General features: G+C 38.9%; 1 protein-coding gene across 4 annotated transcripts in view; it reads right to left on the bottom strand.

Annotated features, from left to right (window-relative positions):
- Positions 1-2,922: 2,922 nt before the first annotated feature.
- The window catches only part of LOC109430557 (probable serine/threonine-protein kinase DDB_G0267686), a 235,217-nt gene continuing 217,518 nt past the window's right edge, over positions 2,923-20,621 (bottom strand). For all 4 annotated transcript variants that reach the window (XM_062846369.1, XM_029857919.2, XM_029857920.2 and 1 more), the window contains exons 6-8: positions 6,907-7,164; positions 6,717-6,794; positions 2,923-6,640 (exon numbers count right to left, since the gene is read on the bottom strand). In XM_062846369.1, the coding sequence (XP_062702353.1) occupies positions 5,603-6,640; positions 6,717-6,794; positions 6,907-7,164 (1,374 nt within the window). In that variant the 3' untranslated portion in view covers positions 2,923-5,602. The remainder of the gene's footprint in view (positions 6,641-6,716; positions 6,795-6,906; positions 7,165-20,621) is intronic.

The raw sequence follows: 20,621 nt of genomic DNA, 5'->3' as shown, positions 1-20,621 counted from the left end.
TTGTTTTATTAAACATATTTAAGCCTATTTTTTCTAAATGTTACAGTAGGAGAAGATACCGTGGAAGAAAATTATATTGAATTGCCCGAGTGTTAGAGTTTTTGAATTAAACACGTAAGAAATTATAAGAAAAAGTTAAACGAAAAGCTAATCCTAAAACTATGAATTTGTAGCATTGTGAAAAAACAAACTTGAAAAAACTGCGTACCTGTGTTGTACAGCAGGTGCACGATTTCCCCGAGGACCAGGTAACCTTGTGCTAACCATATACAACGACGTCGGCAATATTGTAATGCGAATGTGTGTTATTTTTTTTTCATTGAAGGACACCATATTCCTTCAAGTGAAGGTGTCTGCATAGGGTGTAGGGAATAACGACTCGCCAAGTTGTTCCTAGGGACGATTCCGAAGCCCGGCGGCTTGTAGGCCCGCCTCGTCGTCGAGCCAGCAATCGACCCTCGCGCACCCTGGGCCGAAGGTCATCCACGCCTTCTAAGAGGTGATCGGTCGTCGAATACCGCATTCACTTCTACGGCCTCGGAGGGAATCAACGGGGAGGTAGCCCGAGAGCATCACGTACATCGCTCTCACCCCTAACACGGCTGCGGACGCTATTGTGAACAGTGAAGCCACGCCTCCAGGCTTGACAACGCGTGACACTAGTGAAGCTTATTGGATTGCTTCGGTGGGTATCTCCGAATACTTCGCCGTCATCGAAATCTCACAGCGCTGCCGGTGTGGCACGAAGCCGTCGCCTCCGACCCATCCTCGGCGGCGCCTCGGGAGTATCCTCGAGCTTTCGTTACGGAACCCTCGGCGTCGACAGAGTCGTCAACGTGAAGGGATAGCATCATCGCCGCTGAATCCAGGTCAGATCTACTAGATTCTAAGAATACGCATTTGCAATCTAACGCCAAAATCAGTAATCGCCAAAGAAACGATGCGTCGATGAAGTGCACGAAGATTATTGTAGGTTGAAAGGATAGAGATAGCGCGCTACTAGGAATAGGTTTTAAATTTGAAACTAAGCTTTCAATATAACGAATGGAAATGAGATGCTTTGATCTTTCTGAAATCCGTTAGTTTGAAAAATTGCCCTATTTTCGGTTCTTGGAGTTGGGTGGGAGCATTCAAAACGGCCATCGTTGTCTGATCGGATCGGGTAAGGTTTAATAAGTGGATGAACTCGCCTTGAGGAGTCTCGCCGGGATAGTTCTTGCTGGTCCACATGTGAGTAGACTTCGACCACTCACTTGGCGCATAAGTGGAAACAGTTGTTTATACCATTCTGACCGCGTGACACGTAACCGTTACAGTTGTAGTATCAACGGCAACATCTAAATAACATGGAGTGTCAATGGATGGTGAGTATCCATGAAATTTGGCCGAAACCAAATCAGTAAAAAATATCCCAGTTGGTTGACCGGGGGTTCTTGAAACGCAATGTTTGCGAAGTAACATTTAAATGTTCAAAAAATTCTTCATCTGTCACATGCCAATTGGTCAGCTCGTGAAAAATTCTACTAGAGCAAAGCGTTATGTCTAACACTTCCTCTCTAGCAGATATCATGAAGGTTGGGCGGTTGCCTATGTTAAGTAATGCAAGATCTGTACTGCTTAAGTATTCCATCAAACTGGAGCCTCTCAAATTGATGTCTGAGCTGCCCCAGATGATATGGTGAGCATTAGCATCACTGCCAACGATTAGAGGAAGGCCTTTTGAAGTGCAGTATGCGATGACTTGTTTGAAAGCATCCGTATGGGATGCCCAGACAACCAGGAATCGCATAAGGATACACGCTGTACATCGTATAAAGTACTTTTTTAAGTCACTATCGCATATATGTACGGCTGAGGGAAAATTTTCATCGTACATGATGTTATTTTATGAACTTACTGTGATGTATCTGGTAAAATCATATAAGAGTGCAAATTAAATTTTATTATGCATGACAACATTGTAGTAGACGACATTCCGATGTTTTGTTGCGACGAACTTTGCTTATTCGCAAAAGCGTTCGAGTGAACTCGCAAGTGAATTCGCATAATTGCGTACTGCGATGATTATACGACTTCGTGGCTAGTTCAGAGATGAGTGTAGCAACGATTGCGTTGTTGACAAGCACGCAGGCTCGAGGCATGACACGCGATGTTGCCATTTCATGTTTACTGAAGGTAGCAAACACCGAGTTCACAAGGTTTCCTAGATAGAAATTCCCCTTCTGAAAATAAGGTTCTTGGATCAAAGCCAACAAAGAACAACATCAATAAAACCAGATCGGAATCGATTGGAAAACGCCAAAGGCGAGGATACACAGAATACACTGTGTAAATCGCATATATATATATTTTTTAATTTATTTATGACATTTTACACTAAGAGTGCATTCGTGTCAGTAATGCGAAACCATATAGGTGAAAATTTAAATTAATTAACAACATCTTCATAATCCACAAACCGGGTATTGTGGCGTACTGTTGATGATTATGCCTTACCTTTAATTTGATGTTGAATAAATAAATGTATGTATGTATGCAACAACGGCCAGTACCATCGAACCGTTAAAAAATACCATTCAAAGGAGGGCTTTCTTTCGTTTCCATCTACAAAATCAAATATAACATCAGCTGGTATTTATTATTATGTAGAATATATATATTTATAATAATCTTCAGTTTTATAAAATATAACAAAAAAAAATCTCGTCTAAACATTGTTTGCGTTCCATGTAGGTTTGTGTATGTATGTTCTTGTTGTGTATTGTTGCGATAAATTTCCGTTTATTTTGCATTGTTCCAACCAAAAGCATTGTAAACTACAAAACAAGAGCGAAAATTCGTATCAATGATCTCGGGGCCAGTTCGCACCGTCTATTACTCCTTCCGGTCGGCTCGGCTGTGCGGGCTTTTTTGTGTTTAGTCGTGTCTGTTTATTGTTGGATTAGTAGGTAATATGCTTCTATTGTCTGTTTTTATTTTACTATTAGTTCGGCACGTTCTGGCGGCGCGAGAGCATCCACTGATCATCATCACTGGGATCTTGGCGGGACGGGGCGGGGAAGCGTGTCTGTTTTTTTGTGTGTATGTAATTGTGTTTGTATTTGTCTTGTCTCTTGTGTTTTACAACATTTGCGTTCTGAACGCTACACAATACAAATATAGAAATATATTTTCCCGTTTTTATTTCGGGATGCTGCTGCTGCTGCCCACGTGCAACGATAGCATTATTTGTTTTGTAATGTTTTGCTTATGTTTGCGTTTGCACATATTTATTACACATGGACATAAATAGTTGTTCTTGTTTGTTGTTTTATGTTAGTAGGTATAATTTAGTTTCACTTAGTAACTCAGTTTTCACTTTGTTGAGTTTTGTGGGATGCTTCCTAAAATTATTGTATCTTTTTAATTCCCTTACAGTGTATACTTAGTATAATTTAGTTGTCCTTTTCCGCGTCTTGCAAGTTCCGCTTATCTTCTGTTTTAGGTAAGGTATGCGTGTATGATTTTGAAGTTCTTCCTTTTTACGTGAGTCGTTCTGCCATCGCATTTGCGGTGCTTCGTTATTGTAATTCACATGTCTGTTTTTACTTCTTTTTGTATTGTAAATATCAATATTTCTATAAAAATCTAACACTCATATAAGTATATGTTTGTTTCCACAGTTTTGCATTCCTTGTTTTTCTGTGTATGTGGATGTAAGTCTATGATTTATCTATTCTTCACTTATACTAAGCAACGTTTAAATTACACTCATTTTGCTATATGTATATGTATATGAATCTTGTGTTGCATCTCTTTTCGGCTAATTTTTGTAACGAAAACAAAAATTTCACTAAACTCTAAGAACGTTGTTTTACACTACAGAAACGTGTGAAAACTAATGAAGAGGTAAAAGAAAGGAGACCACTCAGACACCATTAAGTAAAACAGGAGAAAAGTTGAAAGAAAGGTGGAGTTGATAAATAAATAAATAAACCCGAAAGAAAGGAAAACTCTTAACAAACTCTAATAACTAAAATTAATTGGGAAAGGGATCAACTAAATGTAAGAAAAATCTGAGAACCTTCACAGTTCTGCATAATTGCATCCCAGTGTTGGGAAGTGTTGCATAGACAGATTGTAAAACATCGATTTCCATCGCATTGATTAATCGGTTAGGCTAGGGTTAATTTTGTATTTGTTTTCTTTTCTTTCACAACAACATTTAAACTGGTTAATTGCACAATAGATGCCACTGTTCTTGCGTATTAGTTGGCAGTCGGTACTTTATAAGGTTTGACGTTTGTCCATCTTGTTAGTTCATGTAGCAGTGGCAGGATCATTCTTGTTTTGCCTGAAGTGTCAAACCAAAGATCGAACTAAGAGAACTCTTCGAAACAAGCCGAAATATATAAAAAATAATCGGGTGAGTGATAAGTGGATGGATTCTGTACTTTTTAACTTAAGTTACTCCGCAATTCCCGAAGCGCCGCTGCATAGCGTTTCAAAACAATTAGGACTAAATAGAACTTTTCAATAACCAACAAAAACGAATGATTGCTACACGCGTCTGTCAAAACAATTTTCGCTAATAAACCATCTCTCAAGCAACGAGAACTAGATTAGTAATGACCTGAGCTTTTACATACCGTTAATTTTACGTGTTTCGTTTTAACTGTGTTATTTTGAGTCGCCATTTTCGACATGTTTATGTTTTCTTCTCAGGAGCGTTGACTACCGAATCTGTCAAACGACGCCCAGCATCTTTTATTTTTTTTAACTACACATAGCAAACATAGATCACAAATAATCAGGTGAGAAAAATCAATCATTTTCGCAGATCAATTTCTGATTTTCATTTTCCTTCTTCAGCTCCCATAATCACACTCATCTCTCGCTTAAGCTAACCTATAGCATTTACACACTCACACAAACGTTCACCTTAAAGCGACTACTGCTTATGATTAAAACAAAATGAGGTTATGTTCAAATAGATGTTCCTGTTTTATTCGCAACAAAAATAAACAACAAAATACGGGGTTGAAATGATAAAAAAACAATAACAAAAAAATTGGGGCAGCTCGTAAAACGAATCGAATAAATTAACATAATCCTTGTCAGTACCTCGAGAGAAAAAGCTACAGGAAAGAGTGCTAATTGCTAAGTATTATACTTTTTTTTTGTTTCAGTGTAAAATCCCCACACGATGCAAATCAAAACACCTCGAAAACAAATCCGAATCGACAAAACCACGATTCGGCTACTCACTAATCACTGATGTCAAAATAATTTACGTAACGCAAAATATGATGAAAAATTGCTGAGAACTTAACCGACCAACAATTAGAAAAAAAAAACTATGTACAAAACCGATCGGCAGTCGTTTGCTCTTCGCCAACAAAGTCAACAAAATAAATAAATATAAATATTTTTACACGTTCCTAATATGTATAAGGGTGTGTACCTCACTCGCATTACTCGTTCGATCACAACTCATTCCATCACTTCTCGCATTCACTCATTCCCACTCACGCCACACCGTTGTTGTTGTTGTTGCTGCTCCCATTGTTGTTCTTTCTTCCGCCGTAGCCGTTCCGGTTCCATGCCAACCGGACCCACGGCCCTAACTAACATTCTTGCACAGATTGAGACTACCCGTCTGGTTGTTGGTGCTGAGACACTCGTCGCTTTGCTTTAATACTATATTTGGCTCCAGGATGGAATGTTTCATGGACTTTCCGATGACCGAGTCGCGCTGACTGTAGTAGTCTTCCTCGTGGTTGTTGTTGTTGTTATTGTTGTTGATGCTGTGGTTGTTGTTGTTGTTGTTATTGGGTGCCGAGTTGTGATCGTGATCCACTTCCATGCCTTCGTCCTCGTCGTAGTTCGGTTCGGATTTGATGTTCTGTATCAGCGGTGGTTGTTCTTCGTCGGTGCCACTCGAGTGCCCGTTGGTGGGTGTTTCCGGTGGATTCGGAGTAGGCGTTGAGGGTGCAACCACGCTAACCGGGCTGGTCATGCCACCGTTGTTGAGCCGAAGATTCAATGCCTTTGCCGCTGCCGCTGCCTGGATCACGTCCTCGATTCCAAGTTTCCGTTTTTCCGCTCGCATTTCCTGTTCGTACTGCTGGACCAGTTTCCGTTTCGAGTAGTACTTCTGATACTTCTGGCTGTCGAGCATCTTCTTCGAAGGGTTTATCTGGTGGACGCCGAACTGCGAGAGGTTGTTGTTGTTCATGGAGTTGAGGTTATTGTTCAGGTTGGCGTTGGTCACGTGGGAGTTGTTATTGTTGTTGTTCTGCATATTGTTGGCATTGTTGTTCAGGTAGTCTTCGTTCAGTACTGCAGCAGCGGCAGCATGCTTGGCCTTCATGAGCTCCTTGAAGCTGTTCCGGTTGGCTAGTTGCTGTTGCTGGGCAGCGGCGGCCGCAGCCGCAGCCTGCTGAGCCTGTTGCACGGCCTGCTGTTGCTGAGCGTGGGCAACGGCTTGCGCTTGCTGCTGGGCTGCCTGGATGAGCTGCTGACGCTGTTGCGCCAAGTTTTGCTGGTGCTGGGCCATGTTTTGCTGCTGTTGCTGATAGAGGCGCTGCTGTTCCTGCAGACGCAGAGCGTGCTGTTGTTGCTGCTGCTGGTAGTCACGCTCCTCGGCGTCATTGGTGCTCTGTTGGGGGAGACGAGTAAACCAATGAGTATCTTGAAATGAACAAAGAGGAAGTTATACAGAGAGTTTAACTTACCTCGCCGTGTAAGCCCTTGACTTGCAGGGCCTCCGCCACCTTCAGGAAGTTGGGCAGGTCCTCGTATTTGACGTTCACCTGGAAAGAGGATGACAAGAGCTCCATTAGTCTAGGCATTTTATACGAGAGCTTAGAGTTTCACGAAAAAACCCGTCATAGATTGCTAGCAATAAGCTCGATCGATCCTTACCTGTCCACTATACATGAAGTCCAGCAGCCCGGCCATGTGATGCGCGTTGACATCGGTCATGAACAGGATCGGATGCTGCGACGGGTGCTCCAGGAAGATCTTCTGGAAGTACGGACTGCACACCGACAGGACCAGCTTGTGCGCCTTGAAGATCTTACCACCGGCGGCGATCGTAACGTCCACCATCTGGCCGTCCCGCTGCAAGCTGTGGAATCCCTTGCACATGTTCCCATGGAAACCGCGCCAAGACAGCAAGTACTGAAAGATGAAAAAGCGAAAGAACAATAAGATAAACGAAAATCTAGGTTAACCACACATCATCTCATCATCATGATCATCCTCCGGTGCTGCTGCGAGAAGCATTTCGGAGTTGGACGAATGATCTATGATCCACCCTCCCCCCAAGTAAGACGAATGCCCGCAACATCTATTTGAAAAGATCAAACCCTTGGGGCGAAATTTGACGAGAGCCGAAAAATGGAAAGGAAAGAAAAAACGAAACTCGTTCTTCCAGATTGTGGTCGAAAATGGCTGCCTCACCAATGCTATGACGACGCCCGGTTGAATCACAAAGTAGCGAACGTCGCTCAAAGTAAATTTAGTACCCGGCCGGGCACGCAGAGAAAAACTCAGATGCCAATAGGCGGTCCATATTTTAATTTATGGTCAACCTACGGATATAAACAAAACCTAACCTCAGAAATGTTTTACAGTTCTCAGGTCACATGACAGATGTAACATAAGGCAATCTGGCGTTCATCACCCTTCTCTCTCAAGCAGCAGCAGAAGATAGCAATTTTTTGTTTAATGTTTTCATAGGGAAACGTTTCCCTATGAAAACAAACCTATCCTCATCAGCAGCCAAAAAGAGAAAGGTGATTGAACGTCAAATAGCCTTATGAGCAAAAAGAGGACGGCTACAAGGTCGATAAAGTAGAATAAATTTTTGTCCATATTGCTTGTGTGTGATCTGTCAAGTGACTTCAGAATTGACAAATATTTTCAAGGCTAAGTTGATTGGTGTAATGAAAAATGTGCGGCCAACCGGCCAACGCATGTCACTACATACGGGTAGCAAGGGTTCTGATCGCCATTGATGTTATTTTTTGTTCTGTTTAGCCTACAGAACTAAACCAAACAGAACCTAGCCCAAGCTTTACCGTGGGAAAATAAGCTTTTTTCAGAATTCTGCGTTTAAATTTTTATTCAGCGCTTTCGAATCAAGTCCAGAGGTACTTGGCTTAATGATTAGAAAGTTTTATGCGGTTCAACCGAAACGCCTCTAGAAACCTAAACAAAAGAGTGTTTCCCTTCCATTTGTGGGTCCAACAGACAGTAGTGGTTGTAGCGTGGTACACTGCTTCAAGAGCAACAATTAAACCAATTCCATTCACACAGTTCCATTCATTGTGGTGTCAGCGTGAAGTTCTCATTTCGGGTTCGGATTCGTAGGTTGAAAAATGATTACCTGCACATAGCGGGTAGGTAGGTAGGACTCGTTTCGGCTAATTTGTATTTACGTCGTAGCTGCATGGCGCCCCTTGTCCTACCCACTGGGCCAAACAACCCCCTCGGTGTCCATTATTAGTTCCAAGTCGCTGTGCGTCGGATGCACACGCGATCGGGCCATCTCTCCACTGCGCTCCATTCCTCTAAAATTTTAAAAAGACAATGCGCCAGTGCCAGTCAGTGATGGCAAGTCACCACCCCAAATTGGGGGACCCCTCGGCAGGTTGCGCTCGTCACCACTTCACTTCTCGAGCCATTCTTCACCGTCCACGTGCGTGGTGGGTTGAATTTTTGAGCTTTTGAGAGGGCGCGGAATACCGCAGCTGGAAGTGACATGCCCCGTTTCTGGTTCCAAGTTTTGGAGAAACGCAGTCGAATAGAAGCCAATCGCCTACTTTCATGGCGCGTGGTTTGCAAGGAGAATACATTTTACTAAGGTGGCGCAGATAAACATTGCAAACCACTGGTTGTCTCTTCCATTCTTCTGGTGTTCTTATGGAACTGAAATGGTGACGTCACTATTTTAGTTGCATAAGAACACCAGAAGAGTGGAAGAGACAACCAGTGGTTTGCAATGTTTATCTGCGCCACCTTAGTAAAATGTATTCTCCTTGCGTGGTTTGGGGGTTTTTCACTACTGGCTGCATAGATAAACATCGTCGCAGCAGGCAAAGCAAAATGCGCAGGGTGACACACTCACACATGCAGCAATGCGGAAATCGCACACTGGGCGATCCATTGTGGCGACGACGACGACACGCCTAGACGGAATCTATATTGACAAAATACTTCTAATTATGTAAAAAAGTGAAAGTAGCCAAAAATGGTTTTCTACGAGCGCGCGCTCACATCGGGTTGCTGCTGGTCTTGGGTATATGAAGGGGGTTGTTTGCTATACAGATGGGAAACCCGTTTCGAGGAGTATGCAGGTGACTAAGGTAGAGGTTTGAAGGAGGTTAACACGTGACAAGTTGAACAAACCGTGGGGCTCTGATTTGAATTTTGAACAAGGGTATCAAAGTTACAGATGGAAATCTAAATATTTACTTATACTGTAGAGAGCGGATCGAAACTGTTTGTATTAGGAACAGTTCTTCTGTCCACTAGGACAATACGTGAGCAATTACACTTGATTGCTGCACTTACACCACGTTGCACATTGTACAGCGCCTAAATGTATTCTATTCTACTATATCGAACTGGTTGCCTTTGTGCTGCTTTCACTTTTTTACTCCATCCTTGGTAGAATGACTAAAACGAAGGTGTTGATGTGTGGCTGTTGTCCCTTTTCCAGTCCTATTGGGGGTCCATTAGGAGTTGCCGTTCGCTGATATCAAAGTATTCGGGTTCGTTGGAGTCATGGGCTTAATACAGTGAATCAAAATTCAACCATCGCGCAACAATAATGACAATGTCGCAACCTGTATTTGTTGCGACAATCCACCCAATGCGACATAAGTTTGTCCCAACTTGAAAATAATAGGATCAACATCGTGCACCACGAGTTTAGAGATTTTTAAGCCTTTCATTGCGATTTTCGAACGGTAACTTCGAGTCGGTAAACACTGCAACTCTGCTGAAGATCTATCATCAAAAAGTTTCGACTTTGGGTTAGTAATAATTGATTATTCACTAGTTGAATAGTACGCAACAAATTCAGCTTCCGTTTTGTCTGCAACAAAAATTTTCGAGATCATGTCATTATCTGTTGCCAGTAGGGATAAAGAGTAATCGTCGCGCCTTCTTTGTTGCTTGTTTTGTGCCTATTTTGTCTGACAATTCTCTTCACTGGCTTAATATAAGTATGTCAGTGACTGTGACAGCCACTCTCAGGAAGCTCAACAACTGTAAAAAAAATGATTCCTCGCAGTATTCCTTCATGGTTTCCATCATCGATTTTTCCCGAGGCCTTCCGGGATTCCTCCCAAAATTCTTCATTGCTTCCTTCCGGGATTTCTTCAAGGATTTTACCTGAGATTCCTTAGCTGAAACCTGGTTTTTCTTAAGGGATGCCTCCCTATATTCTTCAAAGATTCTTCCAGGTATTCTCTCAAGGATTCCTTTCGGAGTTACGTTCGACGTTGCCACAGAGCTACATTTCTGGATTACTTCATGGGTTTTTCCCGAGTTTATTTAAGAGATTTATCCCGGGATTTTTCCGGAGAGTGATCTTGGGAGGAGTTTCTGGAGGAACTCCGGAGGGATTCCCGCATAAATTTCCGCAGTAATTCCTCCAAAGATTCCTTTAAAATTTTCTGAACTTATTCCTCCATGAAATTCTTTAGAGATTTCTGCAGAAATTCTTATTGGGATGGCTTCTAGAATGTATCCATGAAATACTTCTAGTACTCCTCTAGAAGTTTCTTCAGGGATTCATCCGAAAATTGCTCCTCCAGAGATTGTCTTACCATTCCTCTAGGAATTCTTCCAGAAACTCCTGCTAGTATGTCTCCAGTAATAGCTCCAAAAATTCCTCCGGAAATTTCACTTGTGCTTTCTCCTGAAATACCTCAAAATATTTTTTCCTGTGATTACTAGAGAATTCCTTGAAGAAATCGATAAAAGAATCACATGAGGATTTTTTTTAAACTTAGGAAGAATCCTAAGTGGAATTCCTGTAGAAATCTCTGGGGAAATACAAGCAGTGCATTTTAAGAAGAAAATCTGTAGGTTTTCCAGAGGGAATCCAGAAGGATTTCACCAGAAATTTCCCATGATTGATTTTTTTCATGATTTTTTTTCTTACAAAAATGACTGTGCTTCTTCTAGTAATTCGCCCGAAAATTCTCGCTGTAGTTCCTGCAGGGGTTTCTCCAATGATTCCTTCAGGAATTCTGCTCTAAATTCTTCTTAAAATGCCTGCTGGAATTGCTCTAAAAATTTTCCTTGAGACTCCTCAAGAAGTCTTTCAATGGATTTCTCCAGAAATAAATGCTGGGATTCCTCCACAAAGTTCTCTCATGATTCCTTTAGAGATTTCTCCAATGATCTCCTAAAATTCCTCCTGTGATTTCTCCAGGTATTTCTCTTAGAATTTCTCCCGGAATACTGCTAGGATTCCTTCCGGAAATTTCTGGCGAAACCCCCAGGATTTTTTCTAAGATTGGAGATTCTTAGCTGAGGAGTTTTTGATGAAGGGCGTCCAATAGCAAATACTGCATGAAACCCAGCTGGAAATGCTTAAATTACTCAACAAGTATACCTGGAGAAATCTCAGTGGGAATTCCTGAAGGAATCTGAAAAAAAGTAATATGATTTCTCGACAAATCATGCACAAATAAGAATTTGATTTTTTTTGTATGCAAATTAAGAATCGGGTGTATGCAGTGGCATACGTGCATAACTTGCGAACGGAAGGTCCGATTTTGGTCGTCTTAGTTTTGTTTTGTTAGTTTCTGCCCAAGGAAGGTTTATGAGGCAAAAAACATGGAAAAATTGAAAATTTTTGAAAATCGATCTGCCATACATTTTCACCGGGGACTTGGTCTTCGCTAAAAACTTGAAACGTTTGCCGGGTACAGCTAGTTTATGTAAAAATTGGTGAAGGTATCGATTTTGGAGAAATCGATAAAGAAATCACAGCAAAATTATTGGTGAAATCCCAGGACGAATTTGTGGAGGAAAACCAGCAGGAATTCCTGGAGGATTTGTTCAAAGGTTTCAGCAGAAATTACTTTGTTCCACGTATCACTTGGAACAAATTGCGTTAAAAATATCGTCAAAAAAACGTAATCGCCCAATGCTAACCAAACTGTGTTACCTAAACTACTCAGTAGGTGGTGGTAGTGGGCAAATGTCAAACAGGAGCAAAAACGATGCGAGCGCCGTGACCGAGCGATTTGCGGACTACAATATATTTAAACTAACCGTTAAAAAGGGTAACGATAAGAAATTAGTAGAGTGAGACGTCTGTTTGTCTGTGGAACAACTTTATTTAAAAAACATCGTTACGAAAACGTAATCGCCCAGTGCTAAACGTACTGTAATGGACTACCCGCTTTGCGCGCAGCCACAGTTGATCAGCAGGAGTGAATCAATTTAATTTTGTATGGCGTAATGCATCTAAACTTGAATTACTTGAAATACAAAGCTTTTCCCGAAAAAATATTTGGTAGGCATAATAGTGGTCACCATTGTGCACAACCACTACCAAATATTTTTTCGAATAATGTGTTCCACTTTGAATAATTTGCCTTTAGATGGTATTCGCCATACAATATTTTTGAGATTTACTTTTAGCGATTTTTCGCGCATAGAAGCTAGCGCCACATTGGCCGATGCGGAGAGTAGGAAAACAGCCGATGTAGTTAATTCCACAGAGAACAGACATCCAGGCTAGAACAAATTTCGTTCAGAAACTTGTGTAAGGATTTGAATCCTTACTTGAGTAAGCTTTCAAACCAATATACGTCGAAAACACTAGCGCCGCCAAACGTCATATTGCCACAGTCAGTGGTGAATTGAAACATTTCAAGTGGTGAATAAAATTAGTATGAGAAACTCGCCGATTGCAGCGCCACCAGATTGCCACTTGTGTTGCCGATGAAATAATTCTTTACACACAATTCAGATTGCACTTGGATGTCTGTTCTCTGTGTTAATTCATTGAAGGCAAACAGGAGAAAAAACGATGCCAGCACCGCGAGTGGTCAATCGACCAACTCCCAAGCAACTCCCATATCATAAAAGCGGTAGCGCAGATTAATTGACGTTAATTTGACGTTATTTTAGCATTGTGTTGAAACAACGTCAAATTAATTTCTATACGACCACATTCTATGCGCTACCGTGACCGTGAATTGCTTGGGCTACTGAATATTTGAATCAACCGTTGAAAAGGTGATCGATGGGAAGCGGGTGGAGTGTGACATCTGTTTCTATGTGGTGTCTCCTTATGGATCCCTCCAGAATTCCATCCTGGAGTTCGTCTAGGAAATAACTTTCAAGTGGCTCCACGCCTGTTGGGACTTTTCCATGAATTTCTTTGTTAATTCCTTTAAAAATTCATTCTGAGACTCTTCAAGAAATTTGGCATTTTTATTCTACATTTGATTGAATTACAGTTTAACCACAGACAAACAGACGTATCACTTTGAACAAAGTGCGATTAAAATCATCATCACAAAATTATTATCGCTCAATGCTAATTATGCGTTGTTCGCAAACCCACTGAGTAGATGGCGGTAGTGAGCAAACGTCAAACAGGAGCAAAAACGATGCGAGCGCCATGAGCGAGAGATTTGCGTACTACAGAATATTAGAATAGTCCGTTAAAAAGGGAAACGATGGAAAGTGGGTAGAGTGAGACGTCTGTTTGTCTGTGGTTTAACATTATTTCATCACAGCTTGTAATCAGGCGTAGTTCAAACAAAAGTGGAGAAGTTATTCAGCAATTTTTGCTCCAAGCGCAATACAGACTTTACAGTCGGAAGTAATCTGTGTTATATTAGCCTCATATTAATCCTATATTCAGCTATGATAACCTGCTGAAAACAAAAATAAATTGACGTGCGAGTTGCAATTATAGACCAATCATGTTTATTTGTCTCACCTAAACGCATTCATAACACACAAGCTCTTATAAAAATTCTCAACTTGGGATTTGAATTCGTGATCTCTCAATCACCCACCGCATGCCTTGCCGTCTACGCCATCCTGGAATTGAGAAGTTGCTCGCTTAGAGCGTAACATCTTCACAAAGTTGTAAAAGATCAACATTCAGATTTATGGAAGGTAGGAAATATTTACCAAAAAAAGTTGTAAAGATGACTACAACTTTGAAATTGCTACGAAAATTAGAAAATGTTTCAACTATTTTGCATTGGTGTGCAACAAACATCAATACATATTTAATAACGAGGAATTGTTTTATTATAATCTCTTTAACCTGTTTAAACGCAGGACGAAAAGTGATAATCGAACAAATAAATCATAAATCCGTTTATATAGCTTATTGTTAAACCATTATTCAACGTATCCACAATAGCTGAAGTATTAAACATCAAAAGCATTTGTTCAAATCGAACAAACAAAAATTGCTGACGTTTGTTAAGCTTGTAATTATTGCTGTTCACATACGTGCCAAATGTTGCATTTTGGCTTATTTACAATGTAAATAACATCATTTCAGCTTATTATTCAGCAAATTTTGGTTTTGTTCAGCTGAGAATGTTAGAAACGAGCAATAACATTTCTGGCGGAATTCCAGCAGCATTCCTCCGTGCGAATATCTGCAGGAATCTCTGCAAGAATCTCTGAAAGACTCCGTAGAAAAAAATCTGAAGGAATCCTTGGAGGATTTCCTGAGACTTTCTTTTTGGAAAAATTTCTGGAAAATAAATTTCTGGAAGGAATATCTAAAGCTAGGATAGGATGTGACAACAGAAATTCGCCTACCTTGTTATTTTTTCGTTTAATTTTGTCGAAGATGAAAATCCAGTGCTGCCACTTTACTTTAATCAAAATCTTTCACACAATTTAAAATTAACGATTGAAATTTGAATGCACATTTTGCACCGTAAATCACTATTTACAGTTGGAATAACATAACTTGCAAGTAAAAATGCTTTCGAATGAAACGTTCTTTCATTAATAGTGAAATATATTAAAAAATCAAATGAGTTTGTACCAAATCAATGAGTTCTATCAATGTTCAGACATGCAAGTCACTTTAGGTTGATTTACATTTGATTGATGACATATTTGAGTCGATTAAACTTGAATAGAAAAATACAAAGATTTTGAAAATTGGTATCACGCATCCTTATCCTAGATCTAAAGCAATGTGAAGAATAATATTTTGTAGAATTTCTAAAGCAATCCATGGAGAAAACTCTTTAGCAAGCTTCAGAAATCATGGCTACTATGTTTCAAGGCAAATTGCAGTGATGACCATCGATTAGTGTAATTATCATGATCAAAGATTTTCATTCTGAGTCCGATTTGAATGTGGTCTTCGGCAAAGTTGTAACTAATAAAGTAGCCTAGGAGAACCAAGGATCCACTAACACTCTACGGCACTTGTTACGGCCAATTGAATGAAAAACGTCGTTTTCCCATAGTAATTCCCATACAAACTTTAAAGGGCTTGTGCATTCTCAATGTCCAACCAAATTAGCTCAAATTTTGAGAGAAGGCATAGAATCTGATTACGAATCGAGCAAGCGCACACTGTTTCCAAAGGCCCAATTTCGTGATCGAAATTGTTTTGGGCATGAAAAATTGATTTTAGAGATTTGGTGTCTTCGAAGAAGTTGTTTGGTATATCAGAGCCCTTCTTTTGGAAGTATCACTAAAGTGATTAATCCACCTAAAAGTGAGATAGAAATTCGATTTTTTTTTTCATAAGTGAAGATAGCGTGTTTATGTCTTCAGCAAAGTTGTATAAAATTTCATTATGAGAAAACTTGCCGAACAAACTTTTGCTCTACTTGCTCAATTTCTAGAGATATGGGCCATTATTTGTGAATGACCCCTTAAAATCAGTTTTTTGTTGTAACTTTTTCCAGACATTTTTGAGAATTTTCAAATGTTCTACAAAGTTATTTATTATGACAAAATACGTGTTTCTTCTGAAGACGGCAACATTGCATCTTCGATAGTTTTTGAGATATTCAATAATTTATTTAAAAAATAGCCTTTTTTACGGCTTAGTGACATTTACAGAGGCAAAATGGGGCAAGATTTTTCAATTGAATATGAAAGAAGTTTATAATAGGTGTAAATTTTGTTTCAATTCAGGCTGGACACTTGCTTCCTTGACAGTAAAATTGAGCTGTGAAATACTTTAGTTCGTAACTGAAATTTTCAAAAAACTCAAAAAGTATTGAAGATAGAACTTTGTCGTCTTTAAAGAAAACATGTATTTTATCATACATAATAACTTTGTAGAACACTTAAAAATTCCTAAGAATGTGTGAAAAAAGTTACAATGATATTTAGGGGTCGTTAACAGATAATAACCCATATCTTTCAAAATGGAGTATATAGAACAAAAGTTTGTTCGGCAAGTTTTCTTATAATGATATTTCCTACAACTTTCCTGAAGACATCAACATACTATATTCACATTTGGTAAAAACTGAATTTTAATCTCACTACTAGATGAATTGATCACAAAAGTAATACTTTCAAAAGAAAGGATTCTTGTCTAACAAACAACTTCGTGCAACAAACTGTTGTCCTATCTGCTCCGTTTTTAAAGATATGGGTCATTTTCTGTTAACGACCCCTAAATATCAGTTTTTTTCATTGTAACTTTTTTCAGACATTTTTAAGAATTTTCAAATGTTCTACAAACTTATTATAAGACGACAAAGTTCTATCCCCAATACTTTTTGAGTTTTTTGAAAATTTCAGTTACGAACTAAAATATTTCACAGCTCAATTTTACTGTCAAGGAAGCAAGTATCCAGACTGAGTTGAAACAAAATTTACACCTATTATAAACTTCTTTATATTCAATTGAAAAATCTTGCCCCATTTTGCCTCTGTAAATGTAACAAAGTCGTAAAAAAGGCTACTTTTCAAAATAAATCAGTAAATATCTCAAAAACTATCGAAGATACAATATTGCCGTCTTCAGAAGAAATACGTATTTTGTCATATTAAATAATTTTATAGAACATTTGAAAATTCCCAAAAACGTCTGGAAAAAGATACAACAAAAAAACTGATTTTTATGGGCCGTTCACAAATAATGGCCCATATCTCTAGAAATTGAGCAAGTAGAGCAAAAGTTTGTTCGGCAAGTTTTCTCATAATGACATTTTCTACAACTTTTCTGAAGACATAAATACGCTATCTTCACTTATAAAAAAAATCGAATTTCTATCTCACTTTTAGGTGGATTAATCACATTACTGATGCTTCCAAAAGAAGGGCTTTGATATATCAAACAACTTCTTCGAAGACACCAAACCTCTTAACCCTTATGTGGCCGACAGGGTACCCGGGTATCCAGCACCCATTTAAAATACACGGTGTAGAAAAAAGCAAAAAGTTTGTCGGACACATAACGGTTAAATGAATTTTTCATGCCCAAAACAATTTCGATCACGAAATTGGGCCTTTGGAAACAGTGTGAAGCGGTGCGAAGTAAAAACGATTGTTCGAACCACGCTATTGTCCCATGTTCCAAAAGCATTGCGTTTGAATTGGTATTTATCATTGAAGTATGAACAAAAAGTTTCATAAACAAACATTCAATTTACTTTAATTTTTTAAAGATAAACTCTGGTCTGGTGGGGCTGTAATGCCGATAAATCTAGCAACTTTCGGGATTTTCTCGGCATAGGGGTGGTGGGGGTAAAGTGGACAACCTAAGCATTTTGGTCGTTTCCCGCGGAAATGTGGCAAAATCCATCTGCTTTTCCGAGTTACATGGAAGGTTATGATATACTTTAGAAATCTTGTAAGGGGTTGTATTTAAAAAATATTGTTTTCTTTGATTATTTTCTTCACCAAATCGTGCATCAAAATAGCGTGAAAAAAATGGTGGGGGTAAAATGGACAATCGATGGGGTAAAGAGAACAACTTCTCACTGGGAGTGTTACTATTTGTACATATTGTTGAAAAGAAAAAAAAATTGTTGATATAAAATATGTCTTTTAACTTTTTAAATTTTTTTGAAATTTGAAGCGATTGCCCATTTTACCCCCACGGTCTGATTTTGTTAAAATTATTTCCAAAAACTTTTTTTTTACAAAACTTATTTTTTTTTTCTGTCAAATATGTTCTTCTACGTGGACTTTATTGGTTTAGGGTTTAAAACTTGTAATGATTTGAAAATAATTTACGAGAAAACCTTAGCAATTAGGGTAGTGGAGGTATTTTGGACCGGGCAGGTATTTTGGCCCACCTAGGGAGTTTTATGATATTTATCACATAATCTCTACTAAATCTTGGTACATTTTTATTGGAACATGAAAAGTATTCAACTATGTGATGGCCTTTATTTTGGATGTCAGTTAAATATGCTGTTCAGTATCAAAAATAGCGAAAATGTTTTCACTTCCAATGAAACGCAAGGAAAAGCACTAAAAACAAAGGAGGTGACAAATTTGTAGTCAACTTCGAAGAGGTATTTAATTTTACAAATAAATATTTATTTCATGTGAATGTAGTTAGGGCCTTGTAAGAACTCAAAATAAACTGTTCTTAACCTCGGTGGAGCGATAATATTTACTAAAATGGTGGTTTGAGGTATGGCCAAAATATGTTCAACATAATCAGATGTGGACATATTTTGGACCACCTATCAGGTCCATCTCTCCAGTTCCTTCTAAAGAAAGAAAACATTCATGCCAATGTAATGTACCTTCTCTAAAAACAGATAAATAGAATAAGTTGAGACCTCCCGTGATCTGGGTTGTTATACGTTTATTTTACAATGAGATTGTTGTGGGTTCGATTTGTTCTAACAACTTTTCGCCAAGTTAAATACTTCGGTTCAATTTGTGTCCTAACAACTTTTCGACACGTTTAAATTTTCAGGTGTTCAGTCATCCAGTTTAGAAAAGTTGTCCTTCTCGGCAATCAATTGATGACTGAGACAATGTGTTATCTAATGTATGTTTTAAAATTAACGTATCATTCAAATAACTTTATTTTTGATGGCCTTTCCACTCATTACAATACGTATGGAACGCCTTTATATTTAGCAAAATCACTAGACTTTCACTCTTCTATGAAGCGTTACGTAATTTATGCATGGTGACTGACGTCATGCAATAGTTAATAAATACACGTTTTGCGTAACATTTTTTTATGAAACATCATACTACAATGCATAAAAACTGACAATTTCAACAAAATTTCATCTTTTACCGTTACGTAATTTTTAAACGCTCCCTGCTTCAAAAAATGAATAGAAAAGATGTAATCTTCATGAAGTTAAAACTATGTTTAAATTTTTGCTGAGGAGGCTTTCATTTCATCAATCAATTGAAGTTTAATTTGGTGGGCCAAAATATGTGCACTTGGTGGTCCAAAATAAAATCAGGTGGTCCAAAATAGAAGCCCGAGATCCTTCAGGAGTTTTGATATTTCTTGTATTTACTACAACAATTTTGAGATCTGTTTGGCCTTTTTCGACAGAAAACATGTTGCTCTACGTAATGCCTACTGAAATTATCCATAATTTTAAGTGGGAACTTTATTTTTTCGCTTAATTGTTCATCCACTTCCTATTGGGGTCCAAAATACCTCCCTTACCCTATAAGCAGATTTTACATCATTTCCGATTTTTCACGTGATTTTTAAAGCTTTTCATCTTGAAGAGGTTCATTTGATTTTAATGTTCAAGATCTGCAAAAGTATAATGATTCATGCTTAGGCATAAGCTCCAATCGTTGAAACATTTTGAAAAACAATAAAAGCCATGAAACTGTACCTTGTCCACTTTACCCCCACCACCCCTAAGCTGTCCCATGTCATGTGAGATGTTCAGCACAAGCTGTCCCATGTTGTAATTTTCATCATAAGCTGTCGAGTTTTGCAGCACAGACAAACAGACGTCTCACTCTACCCACTTTCCATCGTTTCCCTTTTTAACGGACTATTCTAATATTCTGTAGTACGAAAATCTCTCGCTCATGGTGCTCACATCGTTTTTGCTCCTTTTTGACGTTTGCTCACTACCGCCATCTACTCAGTGGGTTTGCAAACAACGCATAAATAGCATTGGGCGATTATAATTTTGTGATGATGATTTTAATCGCTCTTTTTTTCAAAGTGATACGTCTGTTTGTCTGTGTTCGCAGCATAAGCTGTCCCATGTTTAATTTTACAAATTATATCAGGATTTCTGGAGAATGTTCAGGATAGCCTCAGAGATGCTCGAATAGCTTTTTATGCGTATAAATTGAACATGGGATAGCTTTTGAGACAAAATAAATGGACATGGGACAAATTGATTTGATGTTGTTTTCATGTTGTTTCTGAACAAAGTACACTAACCGAGAGTAGATTCTGAAAGTATACGTATAAAAAGGACCTTTTGATGATGAAAAATTGAAATCGTCGTGAAGTAATTTGGGACAACTATGCAACACACGGCAGTATGGGGCCTTAAAGGATTGTGTGTACCTCAATGCCATAAATGGAGACTGCCTGACATATAAACTCGATTTGACCACACGATGGCAGTGGGCCAAAGAATGCTACGTCATTTATGGACAACCCCCAAGTGGCGTGATGGCGCTGC

The sequence above is a fragment of the Aedes albopictus genome, chromosome 1, assembly GCF_035046485.1.
Source record: "Aedes albopictus strain Foshan chromosome 1, AalbF5, whole genome shotgun sequence".
In the NCBI taxonomy this organism is placed as follows: domain Eukaryota; kingdom Metazoa; phylum Arthropoda; class Insecta; order Diptera; family Culicidae; genus Aedes; species Aedes albopictus.
Note: the sequence above shows the minus strand (reverse complement) of the source record. Positions and strands in the feature narration are given on the sequence as shown.